The sequence below is a fragment of the Rhinoderma darwinii genome, chromosome 5 (assembly GCF_050947455.1).
Source record: "Rhinoderma darwinii isolate aRhiDar2 chromosome 5, aRhiDar2.hap1, whole genome shotgun sequence".
Taxonomy (NCBI): domain Eukaryota; kingdom Metazoa; phylum Chordata; class Amphibia; order Anura; family Rhinodermatidae; genus Rhinoderma; species Rhinoderma darwinii.
The window spans coordinates 190,613,202-190,631,528 of NC_134691.1; the positions used below are offsets into that span (position 1 = coordinate 190,613,202).

Consider the following 18,327-nt stretch of genomic DNA (forward strand, 5'->3'; position numbering starts at 1 on the left):
CGTTCCTGAAGTGTCTTGAGAGTGAATAGACATCGCTTCCAGCCAGGACGCGATGTCTATTCACTATCCCAACACTTCGGTAACGTTTGTGTGGGACATAAAGACCGCAAGCGTGATCTCGATGTGCTGTGTGAGTAAGTAACACACAAACGTTACCGAATCGCCGGGATTGTGAATGGACATCGCGTCCTGGCTGGAAGCGGTCTATTCACTCTCAAGATACTTCAGTAACGTTAATGTGTGAGTAAGTGACAGCACATCATGATCTCGCAAGATCACTATGTGCTGAGTACATGAATGGAGAGAAGTGTATGACGCTGATTTGTCAGCATTATACACTTCTCTTTACAACGCCCACTGGGTCAAAAGCTAAAAAACGTCCAGTTGCGCATTAAGAAAGTCATTAGCATAAATCTAAAATAGGTCATAACTTGGTCAAAATTGACCGTTTTTCTAAATAAAAACCACTGCTGTAATCGACATTACAGCGCGATCACATTATGCAGGAGATAGGGCACTTATAATGTGGTGACAAAGCCTCTTTAAAAGCAGAAATCATTCTTTCTAGGCTTGTTATTGCCTTGCTTATATTTTCTATTTCACAACGTTTAATGATGAATAAAAGTATGAATTAATGAATTTTATTTATGAATTAATAAAAGTTTCAATTAAAACTGTAAAAATCTGATTCTAAACTCTTGAGAGCTAGTAACATGGTGCATTTATTTGTTTTCTAGGATGACACTTAATGATAAGTACATATTCCTTTTTCTGGTAATTTGAAATTGTGCTTAAAAAAATAAATAAAAAAAGTATTAAACTTAATCATGGTCATACAACTTGTTTGAAATTACAATTTTATTATAAAGCATCTCAGATGCATACTAAATAAAAAAACAAAAAGCAAAAAAATTGTTGAAAATGTTTTTATAATACAATCTATGTACAGAAATTAAAATTCCTAAAGAGGAATAACATCAAATGTGAATCACATTATAGACCTATACTATGAATACTGTCATTCACAGAGTGTTCCCACTTTTCTCAGTGAATATTTGTTAAACTGTACAAGAGTAACACGCGGCATGAGAGTGGCACAGCGAACCAATGCAAGCCAAAGAATATCTCAGTTGTAAAACTATTTTCTTTATTTATTTTTTTTTAATTCTGGGTGAACGGGAGACAAAAAAAATAAAAATAGCATGCTCCTTTCAGCACATGCAGCCTGTCAACCTGAACAGGACAGACTCTCTGGTCAGCCTGGTCTGTATGACATTGAAAAATCAATTCATGTCAATGGAAGGCTGCAGAGTAGATGTACTGAATGAACTTCTATAAATGTCAAAAACACAGCTGAGAACAAGAAAAAGAATTCCATTCGCCCAACAGTTGCAGGCAACAGGACATGCCAGGTGTGCCCCCTCCCGCCAATTTATTCCACCAGAGCGGCTACTTGTGAATTTGCTTACATTTAATAGATTTAACGAGATTAAAACAAAAACAAACCCAACACCCCCTCTTTAAAGAGTAACTGTAGTGTAAAAAAAAAACCTTTGATATGTCAAAGAGATGTAGCAGGACATTTAAATGGAGGAGGTCCGGGTGCGGAGACCCCTGCTCACCCTGCATCTTCGGCGCTCTTTATTAGGCTGATGGAGGCTCACTTAGACCGTCTATAGCCTAACGGAACGCCGATCAGCTCCAAAAATGCAGGGTACTCAGCTGCGCAGAGGCTGCTTATAGCTGCATGTCATCCCATGTTTTTAGTGGGAAGTTAAAGGTTATAGAATTCAGCTCCTGCTGGGTACCATAAATGCAAAAATAAAACAATTCTACCGTAAATGTCGTTTGTTTTTTTCTGCATATATGGCGGACACTAATACTTTCTCCATAATTTAGTTATGCATTTTAGGATATCTAAACTTTATTCATATGATTGATATATGGATAATGGATGTGAATTCCTGCTAAAAGTTATTTATTTTGTTCTGAATATCAGCTTGGAGGCATGGACCATAGAAGTTTGAGAATGCTTATTTTAGGAGTTTTGACTATAAGGTCCCTTTCACACGCCAGTATTTGGAGTGCTATTTTGTTTTAGTATTTGGAGGCCAAAACCAGTAGTGGAACCTACACAGAAAAAGTATAATGGAAAGATTTGTACCTTTTCTGTGTTTTGGATCCCATTTTGGTTTACAAATACTCAGATACTAAACACGGACCGAAATCCTGCCGTGTGAAAGTGGCCAAAAAGGTATTATATGGAAAGCTTTTATTCTTGAGTAATTGCCACTGGATTATGTGTAGCCATTTTCCCTTTGTGAGTTTAGGATCATAGCTGTGAAAGAATGTACAAATATCAAATAATAGCACTCCAGATTATGAAATTGAACTAACTCAACTGTATTACTCACGTCAAAAATGTGCACGAAGTAGCTTAAATAAAGGACCTCATATCAAAATTCTCTCCGGAGAGAAGGGACCATGTTGGCCAGGGCAACCAGTAGGTGTTTAGCTTTTATTTTTCTTCGCTTTATTGAAAATATGAAACATGAACTCTTAATGGTAGCCACTTATTCATAAAGTACGCTCAAGTGTATGAACTTTAAAAGTAGGAATGCCTGATTTGTGCAACAGGAAAAAAAAAAAAAAAAGAAGAAAAGTTCCAAAGAAGGGATGGGGTTTGGAAGGCGTTGTGGCTTAAAATTTGCTAAATTGCACCAGATGTCTGGCACAAATGTCTAACAAATCACAGGTGGTATAAAGAGGAGAAGAGTGTTTAGCAAGTCTAGCTAGATGTACCAAATTTATCATACAGCATGTACCACTGGGATAAATTTGGTGTATCTGATGACTGCCTGGTCTAAGTTTACCCGGACTAAAATTTGCACAGTTTAGCAAAAAATCTTCCCCAATGCGTCAACACGTGATCAGTACATAATGTAGAACCTAGTCTAACCACAGCATCAGAGATCTAACCACATTACTGACATTAAGGCGTACCTCCACTTTCAGTGAAAAACGATTATAGTGCAGGAGTGTATACTATAATAGTTTTTCTAAATCACGCGTTTTAGCCATCTTGCTTCTAGCAGTAGCATGGACTGTGTAAAGTCGGTGCAGCCGGCTGCTCATAACTCTTCAGTGGGAGACAGAGCGTTCTGCTCATCTTCATGGCCCCTGTATGCAGAACGGCCGCCAGCACTATAGAATCCTATGGCGCCAATGGCCGTTCTGGATACGGGAGCCATGGAGACTAGCAGGACGCTCTGTCTCCCACTGAAGAGTTATGAGCCGCCGGCAGCACCGACTTTACAGTCTCTGCAGCTGCTAGAAGCAAGATGGCTAATACGCGTGATTTAGAAAAACGACCATAGTGTACACTCCTGCACGATGATCATTTTACTGCGGTTGTATGCAAAACAGTGCACACAAATGGCATTTTAAGAATGCTTACCTCTACTAAAGAACGTGCACGCTTTCTAGTAGGGGATGGGGACCACCAAATGAATAATAAACTATATCCACACATTGCAGGAAAGGTTAATGCTGCCTTGCCTTACAGAAGATAAATTTGAAAAAATTATTAGTGTTCACAAACAGCATAAGACGAGGTGATAGAGACCCAGCGTTTAAACGTTTAGCAGGAATGTGGTGCTTGCATGCCAGGAGCACCTGCACATTGCAAAGACCCCTCTTATATAGAGGCAAGCAGCGCAGTCACCAGTAAGTGGGCGATGCTTTTCAGAATGATTTAGAAGGTTCAATTGCTGGTGCTTGTCTACAGGTAAGCGGTTTCTTTAAAAAGGGAATCTATAAAACAAAAAATATAAAAACAAAGAAAAAAAGAGGGGAAATATTCTAAAACGAAGTTGTTAAAACTAAAATAAAATTTGGTTACATGTAAAAGAAACTTGTACCATTGTTGGCCACTTGTGAGACTCTGTTCATCTTAACATCCCATAGATAAAAATTTAGCTACATTTATTCTACAAAACCTTTACAAGCCAGTCATAATTTACACATTTACAATCTTGCTGTGAATTTTGTGCTTTGTGAGAGAACAAAACAAAAATGTACAAATAAAAAACAAATGGCTTTTTATCCTTAAATATCAAAAGTGCAAACTAATCAAAGAAACCGAAAAAAGGCACTTCCCTCCTACAGTGCCGAGGAATCTTAACATTGGGATCCCTTAACACCTAGGGGACATTAAAATGACTCATTTATCCTGAGCACACAATGACACAATCTCTTGCATACGATTTATTACAGCTGGTGGCAGGTTGTTCTTTGTAGTCTCTTTCCATGCTTGGAGTGTCTGGTGAATGAGAGCAGGGTCACAAGGAGCAGTGTCACACAGCATATATACAGATGCCAACTGGACACCCCAAGGTACACCTGTGTAATGAAATATGACAGCGAGTGTTTAGTAAATATTAGGCTTACATACAAACAGTGGAGCTTTAAACACCAATAAAAAACATTAAAAGGTTAACTAAAAACTTCAGACATGTCAGAAGTTTTGATTGGTGGGAGTCCGAGAACTGAGACCCCCATCGATCGCTAAAACAAATGTGGCAGCAGCGCTTGGTGGAGCGCTGAGCCGCTTGTTCTCTGATCAGCTGCTCTCAGAAAGCCAAGTGAATGTACGGGCTCAATAGAAAGTCTATAAGACTGTACACCAACTGCTCAGCTTTCCAAGAAAAGGCGATCAGAAACTAAAGCGGCTCAGTGCTCAGCCACTTTGTTTTTGCTATCGGTGGGGGGTCTCCATGCTCAGACCCCCACCGATCAAAACTTCTGACCGGTCACAAGTTTTTTTTAAAAGTTTAGTTACCCTTTGGACTCGTCCACACGTAGCGGAATTGCTGCGTATTTTCCATCCGGAATCGTGGATGGAAAATACGCTGCAGAATACAGTAGCAGCAAAGTGGGTGAGATTTAACAAATGTCATCCACACGCTGCAAAAAATGTCCAACCAGAAATTAACCTGCTGTGTGTATTTTTCTTACCGCAGCATGTCAATTCCTGCTCTGGAAAGAGGACTGAATTGTCGCGTTTTTCAGGAGAGGTCACTATCTCCCAGCATTGAGAGAAAAGCAGCAAAATACGCACCATTTTCTGCAGGAAACGGTGTGGTTTTTCCGTAGCGGAATGTCTGCTAGTTTTAACGTAATGGTTGCAGAAGTTTTCTGCAGCAATTCCGTAACGTGTGGACAAGCCCTTTAAACAATGTTTTTTTTGTATTATTGCTATTCTGTTTAACGGTAATAAGGTTTCAACAAATTAAGGCCCAGTGCACACGATTGTATTTTTGCGGCCGCAATTCACCTGCGGGTTTTCATTTTAATGGGCCCATGCACACGACAGTGGTTTGCACGGTCCGTGCATTGCCCGGGTGCCTGGAGCGCAAAAATATAGGACATGTCTTATTACGGCCGCTGTTATCTCGAGAACGGCAGGGACCGCTTGAACAGCAGTGACAGCGCATGCGCATTACGGGCTGTGAGGCAGAACAGCCCATATACACCACGTGACAAGTGGTATACCCGGCAAAGAATTCAAAATCAACAAAGCGGGCAGAGCCAGTGCAGAGAGTGACGTCACCCGTCAAGTACCCCACGGCAGGATCTGGAAACCGGGCCACTTTGGAAAATGTAAGTATATTACAAATGTATTTACATTTATAAATTACATGCATTAACACAAAGTCATTAAATCTCGGACAACCCCTTTATGCCGCATCTTAAAAACGTAAAACTTTACATTTTTGATTTTTTGTTTTGTTTTGTTTTCCACGTCACTATCTAGAAGCAAACAAAGAATGGAAATATTGTAGTTTTCACACTGTCCACTAGAGCATTCACAATAGATCAACTTCCTATTCGGTAGCTCAGTTCTCTTGTATGTGCTCAATATCCCTCAAGTTTTTCTCTTTTCTTTAGAGGACAGGAGTTTTAATTTTCAAACGGGTCCAAAATACAAATCTATGGCATATGTTAGGGTATGTGCACTGTACCACTAGGGGAGTAGAAGGGTCTATTTTTTAGTTTTTGCATTGCTGTATTCCCAGCGCCATTACTTTTGTTTTTCTGTCAATTAAACGGGCTTGTTTTTTTTTTTTTGCGGGATAAGTTGCATTTTTCAATGGCAACATTGTGGGTTACATATAATGTATGTATGTATGGAAAAAACCAGCAATTTCACATTTGCCTTTTGATTTATAAATATTGTGCTGTTCACCGTGCAAGATAAACAGGTTACCTTTAGTCTATGGATTTGTAGAACTATGAAAAAAACCTTATATATTTGGTATTTCCAATGTTTTACCACTTTTGCGCAATAAAAGCACATTTCATGAGTACAATTTTTTTTTATGTAGTCGCATTCCAAAAGTCAGAACTTTTATTTTTTGCCGATGCAGCCATATGGGGGCTGTTTTTTTTTTTTGTGGGCCAAGTCATTTTTTAATAGAACCATTATGGAGTATGCAAACTATTTTTCAACTTTTTATTTAAAGCGCACATTGAATGGCGTGAAAGAAAGAAAACACAAAAACGGCCAAATTGCTTTTTTTTTCTTCCTTTTTTTCCTCCAAAAATATAATAAATGTGATAACTGTATTATACGGGTTGTTACAATTCCGGAAATACCATACATGTGTTTTTTTTGTTTATTATAACACTTGCATAATAAAACCACTTTTTTTTGGTAAACACCATTTACTTTGTTAAATTGTATTTAATTGATTTTTCAGTCCCACTAGAGGACTCCACAATGTGATCCTTTCATCGCTGGCATAAAGGTATACATAATTGGTACGTATACTTAGCTCGTTTCTGACAATAAATAAGGTTTTTTTATAAAATGTTAGCAGCCCACTGCAAACACAGGCAAACACCAGCCCACTGCAATGAGGGGGCGTAATGACTGGTTGGCAAGCAGCATACAGGATATTTAGTGGCAACAGAATACACCAGGCTATATAGATTTGCAGTCGTCACACCCAGTGCATTCTTGGACTGTTGCTGTGCAATGACCCAGGGAAATTCTGCTCAATATTTTATTATTTGGAATCCTACAAGAAGTTGCACTGGCATCAGATATCATAAAACACAGTTGGGAATTCACATGGAAAACTTGTATCCACTTTAAATGATAAAATGTCTGCCTGCAACTGCCACTAGAGGGAGCTTACTGAAGACAGATTTATATTGCTTCCATTCATAAACCCATTTCCAGTTAGCTTCCACTAGTTTCAATGTTAAGGGAAGCATGGGTTTTGGGGGCTTTGTAGTGGACCCTTAGGCCTTATTCACACGACAGTGAAAAAAAATGTCCATTTAAAACTGATCAACTGTCAGTTTTTCATGGCCATTTTGCATCAGTTTGTCTCTAAATTTTCATCCATTTCAAGTCCATCTGTCCGTTTTTAATGGCCGTTTGACATCCATTTTGCATCAGTTTTTCATGGCCATTAAAAAAACTGATGAATTTCATTGGTCAGGCTTTTTTTGTCCCAACCCCCTGAAAACAACCAAAGGAAGGTCACATGTTCACCTAGACACTATTTACAGCCTCCCTGTAGATGATGCCACACGCCCCCTGTAGTTGATGCCACACGCCCCCTGTAGTTGATGCCACACAGCCCCCTGTAGATTATGCCACACAGCCCCCTGTAGATGATGCCACACAGCCCCCTGTAGATGATGCCACACAGCCCCCTGTAGATGGTGCCACACCAGCCTCCCTGTAGATGGTGCCACACCAGCCTCCCTGTAGATGGTGCCACACCAGCCTCCCTGTAGATGGTGCCACACCAGCCTCCCTGTAGATGGTGCCACACCAGCCTCCCTGTAGATGGTGCCACACCAGCCTCCCTGTAGATGGTGCCACACCAGCCTCCCTGTAGATGGTGCCACACCAGCCTCCCTGTAGATGGTGCCACACCAGCCTCCCTGTAGATGGTGCCACACCAGCCTCCCTGTAGATGGTGCCACACCAGCCTCCCTGTAGATGGTGCCACACCAGCCTCCCTGTAGATGGTGCCACACCAGCCTCCCTGTAGATGGTGCCACACCAGCCTCCCTGTAGATGGTGCCACACCAGCCTCCCTGTAGATGGTGCCACACCAGCCTCCCTGTAGATGGTGCCACACCAGCCTCCCTGTAGATGGTGCCACACCAGCCTCCCTGTAGATGGTGCCACACCAGCCTCCCTGTAGATGGTGCCACACCAGCCTCCCTGTAGATGGTGCCACACCAGCCTCCCTGTAGATGGTGCCACACCAGCCTCCCTGTAGATGGTGCCACACCAGCCTCCCTGTAGATGGTGCCACACCAGCCTCCCTGTAGATGGTGCCACACCAGCCTCCCTGTAGATGGTGCCACACCAGCCTCCCTGTAGATGGTGCCACACCAGCCTCCCTGTAGATGGTGCCACACCAGCCTCCCTGTAGATGGTGCCACACCAGCCTCCCTGTAGATGGTGCCACACCAGCCTCCCTGTAGATGGTGCCACACCAGCCTCCCTGTAGATGGTGCCACACCAGCCTCCCTGTAGATGGTGCCACACCAGCCTCCCTGTAGATGGTGCCACACCAGCCTCCCTGTAGATGGTGCCACACCAGCCTCCCTGTAGATGGTGCCACACCAGCCTCCCTGTAGATGGTGCCACACCAGCCTCCCTGTAGATGGTGCCACACCAGCCTCCCTGTAGATGGTGCCACACCAGCCTCCCTGTAGATGGTGCCACACCAGCCTCCCTGTAGATGGTGCCACACCAGCCTCCCTGTAGATGGTGCCACACCAGCCTCCCTGTAGATGGTGCCACACCAGCCTCCCTGTAGATGGTGCCACACCAGCCTCCCTGTAGATCGTGCCACACCAGCCTCCCTGTAGATCGTGCCACACCAGCCTCCCTGTAGATCGTGCCACACCAGCCTGCCTATAGATCATGCAACATACTCACGAGAGCAGCGCCGTCTCTCCTCTTCTTCACTTGTGGTCACTCGTCTGCATGGGATCTGGCAAGGCAGCGCGACGGGACGATGACGTCATCGAGGCGCCTTCAAACCCGAGTGACCACACCTGAAGAAGCGCCGCAAACGTGAGTATGCCAACGATAGCCAGCAAGGGAACTAGTAGTTCCCTTGCCAATCCCCATGTAACAGATCCGTTTTTAACGGTTGTTACATGTATTGACAGCCGTTAAAAACGGATCCATTGACTTCTATGGGGGCCGTCAGGCCGTTAAAACGGCCAAAAATAGGACATGTCCTATTTTTTGACGGCCATTATTCACGGGCCGTTAAAAAAACGGCCGTGTGAATGCACCCATAGAATATCATTGTTCTGAAAACGGCCATGTGAAAGCCTTTAAAAGGACGGCCATCACATGGCCGTTTTTCACTGTCGTGTGAATAAGGCCTTAGGCTACATTCACACGAGCGTATCAAATTCACACGCGTGAATCTGGTGTGTGCGTGTGTTATGCATCAGTGTGCGTTATTCACGCACTCGTAAAGCACATGTTTTTTTTATTCTCAATCGAATTGATGCGCAAATCACGCACAATACACGGATGAGCATCCATGTGCGGTGCGTGGTTTTCACGCACCCATTGTCAATGGGCACATAGGTGCGTGAAAACACACCAATATAGGTCATGCAGTGAGTTTCACGCAGCACACCAATGTTACTCCCATTCGTGTGAATGGGCCCTCAGAAAGATATATAGTCCATGAATCAGCACAGAATGTTGGATCTAAAAAAAAAAGGATGCTCAGGGTACATTTTATAATACAAGTGTGTGGAGAAAGAAAACCATACCTTCTTCATTAGCTTGCTTGATGAATGTTATGATAACAGAAGTAATGTTCTTCACAGCAGTAATAAAGCCTTCTTTTAAACCCATTTGACACAGGTGTCCTACAAAAAAAAAACCCAAGGATTTCACAAATTCATGCTATTACTAATGATTTAACACTTATGATAAAAGAGCAAACTTTATATAACGCAGACATTAGTAAGGCCACACACACACACACACACACACACACACGCGCGCACACACACACGCACGCACGCACGCGCACACGAGTTTTCCACTGCAGATTTCGCTTCAAATGTTACATGTGGATTTTGCGGTGGATGCCACCCTTTGTACGGTGGGTGAAATCTGAATAAAATCTACAACATTTCCGCAACAGAACGGGCACGATGTGGATTTGCATGCACTGAATTCTGCGGTTTTCTTCTGCTATGCGTATCGTTCTGTCAAGGGTTGCAAATTTTCGTTGCAGAATCTACATTAAAAAATCTGCAACAATTTCACCACGTCTGTCTCTAGGTGTCTCTCCAGCCCAATTCCTAAAACATCTTTTAACATTTTCAAACACCTTTCAACGTGTGCAAGGGCTGGAGTACATAGTGCTGAAATACAAAACAAGGGGAAGGGGGTGGGGGGGGGGCTCTGCTTCCCTAAAGTAAACTGCTCAAAATGTAAACCATATACTGTTGCTGAGGTAAACAGAGGTGCAGAGAAACCCAGTGTGCATAAGTCCTAAATATGTCTGCAAACTGAGCCTAAAGCTTACCCCTATTCCCTTTCCTAACTACATGCCTGATGGCCGCATAGAGAAGTGACAGACACGCCGATTTTAGCATTAGTTAATGTTATGTCTTATACAAGTATCTTGGACTTCTACTTGCAGCCAGAGCCGCAGGAAAGAGTCGAGGAACATTCATATATTCTAGCTGCTAATTCAGTTTTCTACCCATGCACATTAATAGGGAGAAACGTGTCGATCAGCGGCTGGAGGGCGGGGGCGGCGCATGAATATATGAATATACTTGGACTTTTATTTGCAGCGCTGGTGACGTGCTGCAAGTGTAAGTCCAAAATACTCGTCACTTATTACTTAATGTTAAGTAGTTTCCAACACGCTCAGAATGTCCGTCACTTCTTAATGCTGCCCTCAGATAGGGCAGTATAAATATTTGACTGATCCGCTTTAACGGCTTCGGAAAAGGAAAGCGGCATTGTGATTGTTATGGGCACCAAGGAAATTTTTATGTTCGACAACTTTGATGAATGCCTTTTATTGTTTGCAAACACTTACCAATGAGACGAAGCACAGTAGCGACAATTATGTCTGGGACTAATGGAAGCGTCAAGTTACCCTTCTTCCGTTTCACCCACTTATCCAATATTGGCCAAAGTTCTTTACTAATACAAAAACAGTACAGATAAGATATAACAGTGCATATATTACACATATTTAAATAAAGTTTCTTACCTGGTAACTGGATTTTATTGAAGTCCTCCATGACAGCACCCTTATATTTCGCTGGTGCCGTCATGGGGACATATAGGGGAAAACACAAGTTGCATTATGCATACTAATAATTTGTTTAAATTCTTTATCTAAATACGCGGATCTGGATTTTACATGTAGCACCTTAAAGGCTAAATACACTTTTGCACCGATATTGGTTTCTATTTCAGTACAGGAAAGTATTCCCGTGGGGAGGCAGGGACACCTAGCGTCATACATAACTATGATGCTAGGAGCCCGGCTCCCTGAACTGTGTTCGGTCCGGGAAATGCGTCCGACATGCGGTCCGTATATCACGGACCGGACACGGCCGTGTGAATAAGGCCTAACTTATATATATATATATATATATCTTTTTATTCTAGTTAATTTTTATGGTTATAAAATAGTGTTATTTTCACTGAGTCTCTGACCTATTATGGGATATAGAAATTGGCAGTCAACAGTTCACTGCCAATGTTTGTATCATAAGTATGTCAGCTTATACAAGATAAATGATACAATGTATCAAGAAGTTGTGTCTAGTGCTTTCGCACTTTGCATTGACACAAAATAAATGAATCTAGTGTGGTAGGTAATAATGCTAAAAAAAAAACAACATATCACGTATATTTATGTCCAGTTTGTACCTTAGTTACTATCTATTTTTATTTGTTTTTATATATGTTTGTAAACTGGACATAGAATATCAGAGATATAGGTGGGGTCCAATAGCCACACCTATAGAGATCTGCACAAGGTAGATAAATTCAATCCAAGTCCAGCACATCCAAGTTAGGTGCAGGGAATATTGTTCAAGTGTGAAGACCCTTAGTTCCTATCCTACCCACTAGCTTACTATGTTCACGTTGTAGCACGATTTGTTGCATTCAGTGCATTGTACACTTTGATTGGTGTGGGCCCCTGAATATTTGCAGCAGAAATAGATAGCAAAGAAAAACGCGTAGGGCTAATAGTGGGTAAGATATGGCGTTAAGCTCTACAAATTGTGTGAAATCGGGTCAGGATATACCACCGCCTTCAGGATTTATGAAGGGCGGGACCGCACAATAAATGTTCCTGGATGCCCCCCTGATCTTTCCACCAGCAGCAAAATTGTGTGGGAGATAATGCAGCCTCTGCTTCACAAGGGGTACCACCTGTACTGTGATAATTTTTATTCCAGTGTGCCCCTGTTTAGGCATTTGCATGCTGCAAGGACTGGTGCATGTGGTACCATGCGCAAAAACCGAATTGGTTTTCCACAGCAATTAGTGGGGAAGCGCATGGTAAAGGGGGACTCCTGTGCTTATGCATCTGAAGAATTGCTGGCGGTCAAGTTCAGGGATCGCAAAGATGTGTATGTGCTAAGCACGATTCATACCGCAGGAACAGTGGCAGTGAGGGAAAGGGGGGCAACATCGGACAAGCACAAACCAGTGAGCGTGTCCGAATATAACAAGTACATGGGGGGGGTGGATTTAAGCGACCAGGTTTTACAGCCCTATTTAGTAAAGCGAAAAACAAAAACCTGGTACAAAAAAGTGGCCATTTATTTGTTACAGGTGGCCATCCACAACTCATTTGTGCTCTACAAAAAAAAACAGAGGCAGAGACACATACCTGGATTTCCAGTAAAAAATTATTGAAGGCCTCATTTTTGATGTTCAGGACACCCGAGAATGCCCCCAGTCTGAGGATGTCACGCGACTGACTGAAAGACACTTCATCAGTCGGATTCCCCCAACAGCAACCAGAAGCAACCCCCAGAAAAAGTGCCGCGTCTGCAGAAAAGACGGGCACCGCAACGATTCCCGATATTTCTGTCCCTCATAACCAGGCCTGTGCATTGAGCCATGTTTTAAAAAATACCACACTGTTCTGAATTATTAGATTTTAATTTGTTGAAAATATATTTGCCCTACATTACGTTTTTATTTTTCCCCTGATTTTACGCCAAGGGTGAGGGAGGGAATGAGTGGGGGGTGGATGTCATGTTTGATGTTTTCTAAAGTTCATCTGCTGGAGAGATCCATTTGCATAAACCTGCAATTTCTTATTTTAGAAAACCCCAAAAAATGAATTCCCATTATACCCCTAGATGAATATTTTGGGATCTCTGCTTCAAGAGCAGATATTTTGGAAGTGTTATAGAAACTCTGTTGAGTTTTGTAAAACCAGCTTTGAAAAAAAGTGATTTGTGAAATAATCTTCTTCTATCCTCCGCCCTCCTACATCTCTATGTGATAAATAAGGCACACATATTTGGTATCCTCATGCACGGGAGAAGTGGCAGAATGTGAACGGAGATTAATTTTGACCGTGGTCTATACCGTGTGTGAAAAATGCTGGTATAAACTGACGCATTTGCTAAAAAATTGCTAATTTTATTTTGTTCCATCTTATTCAAGAAACTTTCAGAAGAAAACTGGACTGTCTAAAAATATGATAAACCCCTTGAAGGAAACCTTGTGGGGTCTACTTGTGTGAATGAAGTAATTTATGGGGTGATTCTAATGTTTCAGCAGCATTAGGCCCCCCAGAAAACAGTACGCTGCTATAAAATCAAATGCAGAATTCCTGGACCAAAAAGACTCCTTTTATGCCAAGCCCTGGCACATGCCCGCACAGCGAATAAGGCACACATATTTTGTATCCCCATGCACGGGAGAAGTGGAAGAACGTGAAAGGAGATGAATTTTGGCCGTGGTCCATACCGTGTGTGAAAAATGCTAGCATAAACCGACGCAATTGTTAAATTCTTGCATTTTTTTCCAATTTTGCCCACTTTAGAGAAAAAAATAAAAATGATATATACTGACAAATGCCACTAAAACAAAGCCCTATCTGTCCTTTAAAAAGAGTGTAAAATTCAAAGATGAACTTTATTCACCTGCTGAGTTATAGTCATCTAAAGAAGCGCATAGCAAAATTGTGAAATTTGCTCTGGTCATTTAGCTGTAAAACAGCCTAGTCCTTAACCGGTTAAAAAAAACAAACATATACACAATGCATTTGGAAAGTCTTTAGACACTTTCACATTTTATTATGTTGAGGCCTTGCAGAAAAAATAAAAATAATTTCACGTTTTTCCACCTGTTTCTGCACCCAATACCCCTTAATGACAAAGTGAAAACACAATTACACCAAATTTATTAAAAATGAAAAGCTCGACAAGTATTCAGGCCATTTGCTATAACACTTGAAACCTCTTTACAGATGTTTTTACACCATGATTGGAGTCCACCTGTGGTAAATTTGATTGGACATGATTTGGAAAGGACACACCCCTTTCTATATAAGGTCTCACAACGGACAATGCATATCAGAGCAAAAACCAAGCCATGATGAGGCAAGAACTGCCTGTAGAGCTCAGAGACAGGATTGTGTAGAGACACAAATCTGGAGAAGGGTACAAAAAAAAAAAAAAAAAAATTTCTGCTGCACTGAAAGTTCCTAAGAGCACAGTGACCGTCATAATTCTTAAAACGGATGAAGTTTGGAACAACCAGGACTCTTCCTAGAGCTGGCCACCTCAACAAACTAAGGTTGACCTTCTGAAAGTTTCGTCCATCACTGCCGCACTCCATCAATCTAGGCTTAATGGAAAAGTGGCAGAAAGAAGCATCAGTAAAAAGACACATGAAAGCCTTCCTGGAGTTTGCAAAAAAGCACCTAAAAAGGACTCTGACTGTGAGAAACAAGATTCTGTGGTCGGATGAATCCAAGATTGAACTTTTTGGCCTGAATTCTAAGCATCATGTATGTAGGGAACAAGGCACTGCTTATCACCTGCCCAGCACAATCCCTACAGTGAAGCATTGCCACCATTTAAATGTGCCATATAATGTGCTGGGAAACTGAAAACAATTCTGTTGCTGAAATTGGAAAAAACTGCGATTTCTTCATTGTTTTTTTGGGTTTCTTTTTTACGGCTTTTACCGTGCAGTAATAACGTCAACTTAACTTTTTTTCCTGCGGCTCAACACGATTACGGTGATACCAAATTTATATAAGTTTGCTTATATTTTACTACTTTTACAAAGAAAAAACTATTTGATAAAAAAAAAAAAAAAAAAAAAAAAAAAAAAAGTTTTTTTTCGCTACAGCCAGAGAGCCATAATTTATTTTTTTTGTCGATTGAGCAATGTGAGGGCTTATCAATTTTTTTACCAGATTTTGGTACATAGTTTTTGATCAATTTGTGTACTAATGTATTGCAGTATACTGTCTATGTACACCTTTGAAAGGCAAATTATTATTATTATTTTTTTTAAAATAAGAAGTCGTATCAGTGTGTTTGGTGCAACTTTACAAATACTTTTTTTTTTTTTTTAGATACAGCTGCCCTGTATTTTCTATACAGAGAAGCTGTATCTAGCACTAGTCACTAAATCAGTCAGTCCCTGACTGATTCAGTGACAGCGGGTCCTGCCACTAAACTTAAGGCCGGATTCACACGAGCGTGTGCGTTTTGCACGCGCAAAAAACTCGGCTTTTGCGTGCGCAAAAGGCACTTGACAGCTCCGTGTGACAGCCCCGTATGATGCGCGGCTGCGTGATTTTCGCTCAGCCGCCATCATTAACACTCCTTTTGGATGTTTGTAAACAGAAAAGCACGTGGTGCTTTTCTGTTTTCATTCATCCTTCTCACAGCTGTTGCACGAATCACGCGCGTCCCACGGAAGTGCTTCCGTGTGGCATGCGTGATTTTCACGCACCCATTGACTTCAATGGGTGCGTGATGCGCGAAATACGCCCAAAGAACGGACATGTCGTGACTTTTTATCAGCGGACTCACGCGGAGTAAAAATCACGCACGTCTGCACGGCCCCATAGACTAATATAGGTCCATGCGACGCACGTGAAAATCACACGCGTTGCACGGACGTATATCCCGTTTGTCTGAATAAGCCCTAAATGTGATAGTTTACAGGTGGATCCTGCAGGTCAGAGACAAGCAGGAGCCGCTGTCACTGAACCAGTCAGGTCTGTGGGACTGACTGATTCAGTGAATAGCGCTATATACAGCTGCTCTGTATAGAGAATACAGAGCAGCTGTATCTAAAAAAGTAAAACAAATTTTTAATGAAAAAGTATTTGTAAAGTTGCACCAAACACAACAATACACCTTTTTATAAAAAAAAATAAAATAATTTGCCTTTCAAAGTTTTACATAGCCTTTAAGCCCTGACAGAGGCACGGCTTAACAGTGGCAGAGTGAAGGCAGAACTGGGGGTCTTCATTAGGCCCGTGGACTGCCATGACAACCATCGCTACCGCATCGTGAGGGGGTGGGGGTCGATGAGCTGCTGGAGGGGGCCGTCCCCTCTTTCTAACGGCTTGGATGCCGTGGTTGTGATTGACTGCGGCATTTAAGGGGTTTAACATGGCCAAGAACAGTGCGATTGCTGTACTTGGCCGGTAGTCCCAGCGGACACCCGTGGGGTATGGAGCAGCGCACCAGGACATGCTATTACGTCCAGGTGCGCAAAGGAATCAACGAAAACCTGATCCAGAGTGCTCTGGACCTCAGACTTGGCCAAAGGCTTACCTTCCAACAAGACAATGACTAAGCACACAGACAAGACAACACAACACAGGAGTGGCTTAGGGACCACTCTGTGAACGTCCTTGAGTGTCCCAGCCAGAGCCCCGACTTGAACCTAATTGAACATCTCTGGAAACCTGAAAATGGCTGTCTACCGACTGTCCCCTTCCAACTTGACAGAACTTAAGAGGCTCTGCAGAGGAGAATGGAAGAAAACCCTCAAATCCAGGTGGGCAAGTCTTGTGGTATCATACCCAAGAAGACTGGAGGCTGTTATCACTGCCAAAGGTGCTGCAACTAAGTACGGAGTAAATGGTCTGAATACTTATGTCAATGCAATATTTTAGTTTTTCCTTTTCAATAAATTCGCAAAAAATTGTTACATTTTGTTTTTACTTTGTCATTATGTGGTATTGAGTGCAGAATGATGGGGAAATACTTGAATTTTTATTTATTTTAGCACAGGGCCTTAGAATATGTGAAAGAAATGGAAAGGGTCTGAAGACTTTCCAAATGCAATATATATATATACACACACACACCGAGTGGTCAGTGTATGGATGTCTATAGGTCTAAAAATCTAATATATTAGTTTTCCTTGACTAAAGAGTAGTTTTATACAAGACGCGAGAGAGAGCGAGAGAGAGAGCGAGAGAGAGAGAGCGAGAGAGCGAGCGAGAGAGCGAGCGAGAGAGCGAGAGAGCGAGCGAGAGCGCGAGCGAGCGAGAGCGAGAGCGAGAGCGAGAGAGAGCGAGAGAGAGCGAGAGCGAGAGAGAGCGAGAGAGAGCGAGAGAGAGCGAGAGAGAGCGAGAGAGAGCGAGAGAGAGCGAGAGAGAGCGAGAGAGAGCGAGAGAGAGCGAGAGAGAGCGAGAGAGCGAGCGAGAGAGAGCGAGAGAGAGCGAGAGAGAGCGAGAGAGAGCGAGAGAGAGCGAGAGAGAGAGAGAGAGAGAGCGAGAGAGAGAGCGAGAGAGAGAGCGAGAGCGAGAGCGAGAGAGAGATGGGTACACAATAACCAAAAAAAAAAATAAAAAAAAAGTGTTCCCCGAACCAGGTCTCTCTCACCACCTGAAATCACCGTACAGGCACCAACGCTTTCAATACATGGTTATAAAAAATAAAAAAAAGACAAAACTACTATTGTCATTACTGGTCCTGCCATAGCAGGATGTAAAAAAAGAAATAGTGTTTTATATCCTGAAATAAAACAATTTATCAGCAAAAAGTTTGTACAATTTAATGATCTGCAGTACCTTATTACATTTTCATGGGTCCAAATCCATTTACGGTGGCTGCACAAGAGATCAACAGCGAACACATATTCCCAGACATTGTCAGTCAAATCCTCTCCATACTTCTCACTCTCATGAAATTTGACATCCGGATACAGCTGTATTGCCATAAGGACACTGTTTAGAAGGACGCTTACATTCATCGGTGGACTCTGCAAAAGCATTT

At 42.2% G+C, this 18,327-nt stretch overlaps 1 protein-coding gene across 1 annotated transcript in view; it reads right to left on the minus strand.

Moving 5' to 3' along the window:
• Nucleotides 1–3,967: 3,967 nt before the first annotated feature.
• The window catches only part of ICE1 (interactor of little elongation complex ELL subunit 1), a 64,555-nt gene continuing 50,195 nt past the window's right edge, over nucleotides 3,968–18,327 (minus strand). Inside the window, exons 18-21 of the mRNA XM_075826833.1 lie at nucleotides 18,123–18,313; nucleotides 11,127–11,233; nucleotides 9,835–9,933; nucleotides 3,968–4,401 (exon numbers count right to left, since the gene is read on the minus strand). Of these exons, the coding sequence (XP_075682948.1) occupies nucleotides 4,223–4,401; nucleotides 9,835–9,933; nucleotides 11,127–11,233; nucleotides 18,123–18,313 (576 nt within the window). The 3' untranslated portion in view covers nucleotides 3,968–4,222. The remainder of the gene's footprint in view (nucleotides 4,402–9,834; nucleotides 9,934–11,126; nucleotides 11,234–18,122; nucleotides 18,314–18,327) is intronic.